At 42.3% G+C, this 3,652-nt stretch overlaps 1 protein-coding gene across 3 annotated transcripts; it reads left to right on the plus strand.

Moving 5' to 3' along the window:
- Positions 1-323: 323 nt before the first annotated feature.
- LOC121287058 (melanocortin receptor 3-like) lies at positions 324-3,350 on the plus strand. Of its 3 annotated transcripts, none has more exons than XM_041204521.1 (2): positions 324-1,260; positions 3,328-3,350. In XM_041204521.1, the coding sequence occupies exons 1-2, from the start codon at positions 324-326 to the stop codon at positions 3,348-3,350; spliced, it is 960 nt and encodes a 319-aa protein (XP_041060455.1). The 3 variants fall into 3 exon arrangements, with proteins under 3 accessions (XP_041060455.1, XP_041060454.1, XP_041060453.1); XM_041204520.1 differs by having other exon boundaries at positions 324-1,256; positions 3,321-3,350; XM_041204519.1 differs by lacking the exon at positions 3,328-3,350 and having other exon boundaries at positions 324-1,298.
- Positions 3,351-3,652: the final 302 nt, after the last annotated feature.

A 3,652-nucleotide genomic window follows, 5' to 3' on the forward strand; every position in this document is an offset into this window, starting at 1 on the left:
TAATAGGGAGGAGCTGCTGACTACCAGAGGACTATAAATTCATTGAACCATCAGCCAATACAGCTCAGAAATAATTCAAGGCTCCAACACATGTAAATAGAATGAAAGAAAATAAGTTTGGAACTCTCAGTCCTGCAACAGAAGGAATTTCTGTGTGCAGAAAGGAATTCAAAAATTATTGACCGAAGACCACAAGGTGAAGAATAACATGCTATCGTCAAGCTTTTGCACTATGAATTAATGGAACTTTCCAACGCTGCCACAGTGGAAAAGTCACTTCTTTTAGGATTTGCTTCTAATGACATAAGTTGCCCATTGTCACAATGAATTCCACCCGCTCTATATTCTACTTGCAACTGCTGATAATGAACAGCACAGAAGATCTGAATGAAAGCAGTATCCTGAACAACATGACCAGTGCAGGCTTCTGCGAACAGGTCCCAATTAAAGCTGAAGTGTTTCTGATTCTGGGAATCATCAGTCTCCTGGAAAACATCTTGGTTATCCTCGCAATTCTTAAGAACAAAAACCTCCATTCTCCCATGTATTTTTTCCTCTGTAGTTTAGCAGTGGCAGACATGCTGGTAAGTGTATCTAATGCCTTGGAGACAATTGTGATGGCATTTTTGAACAATGGCTACTTAGTTGGTACTGACCAGTTCATTCAGCAAATGGACAATGTTTTTGACTCAATGATCTGTATTTCACTAGTGGCATCAATATGCAATCTATTGGTTATTGCCGTTGACAGGTACATCACTATCTTCTATGCTTTACGCTACCACAGCATTATGACAGTAAAACGGGCTTTAATTTTGATCGTAATTATCTGGATTGTTTGTATTTTCTGCGGCATTATCTTCATCATTTACTCAGACAGCAAAACCGTCATTATTTGTCTTACCACCATGTTCTTCACCATGCTTTTCCTCATGACCACGCTTTATGTCCACATGTTCATGCTCGCTCGTCTACACATTAAAAGAATTGCCACTTTCCCAGTCAATGGTATTGTACGCCAGAGGACTTGCATGAAAGGGGCCATTACCATCACCATCCTCCTTGGGATCTTTATCATTTGTTGGGCTCCCTTTTTCCTTCACCTCATTCTTATCATATCATGCCCTAAAAATCCATACTGCATCTGTTACATGTCACATTTTAACACATACCTGATTCTCATTATGTGCAACTCAGTCATTGACCCCATGATTTATGCCTTTCGGAGTCAGGAGATGCGTAAGACCTTCAAAGAGATCATTTACATGCTACTGTGTGAATCTCAGCTTGCATTGTAAATAATAACTTCATCAAATTTTGCATCGCTGTGGCAGATCAATAACCCTTTTACTCTGTTTGAGTTACCTGAGTAGGGTTTCAGCTCACTTCAGACAACCTCATGCCGCAACAATATGAAAAGAAAACTTTGGACAGAAGTTTGGATGAAGGAAGCCCTGAATCAAATTCATCATCAAACGTGTGGTGGAAATTGTGGTTGCAGCTTTTAGAGAGACTAAAAACAAACTGCATCAAACTCTCATGATGCATTAAGGTAGAAAATAGGTTGCAAACAATGTACTTATGCTACAAAAATGCAAAACCAGATTTGATTAATATGCCATCGTGTACATTTATATACTTAGATATAAGGTAGGCTGGAATAATTATTGGGTGTTAAGCGGATAATAGATTTGCTTGATATTCTACTGTTTACTACTGTAATAGAGGAATTACACTGTTTATTTTAAGACCTCGGTTAAAATTAAAAATAAAGGCCGAACAGGTTCAAGGTCACCTGGTAATATTGTCATCAGTCATTTCTAGCCTATCTTTTTCTCATTCATGTTGTCCCCATCTTTGGGAGTCTTATTAATGCTGCTGTTTCATTTTAATACCCAGTGTCTGCTCAAGCAATACAAGACTGCAATTTTCTGCATTCTAGGTTTTTCAATTTTTCACTTTGTAAGATTGCTAATAGCTCATATTGATTGCACCAGAATATGTTTACAGTTAGCATTGATTTGGATCCTGGAATCTCCTGTGTATTTGCAGCCAGAGGTGTGCACAATCAAATACGCAGCCTCAAAGATTGCAGAATTTTGGACAGAAGTGAGCTACTCACACAAGTACAATACCTAAAGCTTGTCAATCTTTCACAATTGTTTATTCATCCCACAGCCTGAACAGAGCTGCATGACATTCCTGCAAATTTCTTTTCAAATTACGACCAGATTTTGCAGGTGCAGCAGGAAACAAAGTTGTTCTTCTGGTGTTTCATTGCAATTATGCGAGTTGTAAAAAAAATCTGAGACCTACTTTGCATTTCCTTTTTGTTTGAATGCATTTTTTATGGTATAAGTATTGGTTACATCAGAAATTGAAAAACTTCTATGACGTACCCTTAAACATGCTATATACTTGATGTTCATAAACAATGGTTAAATGAGTCAATAAAACTATCACTTTCTTACTGTAAGATGGGGCAGAATTTTTCCCTCATTGGGCGGGCGCGCACCTGATCTAAACAGGAGTAAAATAGTGCGAGGTGAATGTTCCGACATCATTGCGTAGGATATTTCTCTCAGCATACACGCTGGAGTGGCACCCGTCATAAATTAGCAGTCCACTTAAGGCCCTTAACAGTCCAATTGACTGTGATTTTACCTCGCCTGTGCAATTTTCTCTTCGTTGCATGGTCAAAACGGGCAGGTGGCCAGCTGACATTTTCACAAACCTCATCCAAGGGCAAGATAAAAAGGGTCAGCAGCATTGCCAGTGTGAGTAGTGAGGAGTTTTGGAGATAGTTTGCTGCTGGCTGCTTATTGGTACTTGGCAGTTTCATCTCTGTTCAGGGCTTCATTCTTAGCATTTCCAGGCCTCATTTCAGGACTCATTGCTCTCTGCCAGGCCACAAGAGCAGCAGTAGAGAGGACCACAGGACTGTTCAGAGGGGGAGCAATACAATACCACCCCAGAGCAGGTGTCACAGATAGTAGTTGTATGCTGTGCTCTGCACAATCTGGCACTGGCAAGGAGGGACCCGCTGGAGGAAGAGGATCTTGATACAGCTGCACAGACCACAGATGATAAGTCCAGCAGTGAGTCTGAAGATGAGCACGGTGAGGAGGACACTGAGGGCATGGAACCAGACCTCAGTAACCTCCAGAGAGGCTGGGACACCAGGAATGCCTTGATCCGATGCTCCTTCAGCTAGATTACCAAAGGTCAGCTGCAAAAGCATGCGAGGGCTGCCTCCTCCATCCTGGATGTCTGAAAGGACCCTTTCATTTGAACACAAATGAACAAAAAATCATCGTGACCTGTCCCTCTTGTGCTCATGGTGCCTTTAACTTACGTTTGCAAGTGCTACATCTTGGTTCTCCCCACCTCGATGACACCAGCAGTGGAGACAGCCTGACGACTTTGCTGTCTTGTTGGCCTTGCTAACCTTGGCGGTCATCCTCTAGCCAATGAAGCCTCTGCTGGCCCTGCCTAGGAAGGTGCGGCCAGTGCCACCCCTGTAATCGCAGCCTCATCAGGTGCAACGGTCACTCGCGGAGGGGCGAGGCACTCATCTGAAAAGCAGGGGCCAAGTGCCAACCTGACCTGCCCTCCCACCTGGCATTTGCAGATGCTCTTGATTCCATCACTG

This window comes from Carcharodon carcharias, chromosome 14, assembly GCF_017639515.1.
Source record: "Carcharodon carcharias isolate sCarCar2 chromosome 14, sCarCar2.pri, whole genome shotgun sequence".
Taxonomy (NCBI): Eukaryota; Metazoa; Chordata; class Chondrichthyes; order Lamniformes; family Lamnidae; genus Carcharodon; species Carcharodon carcharias.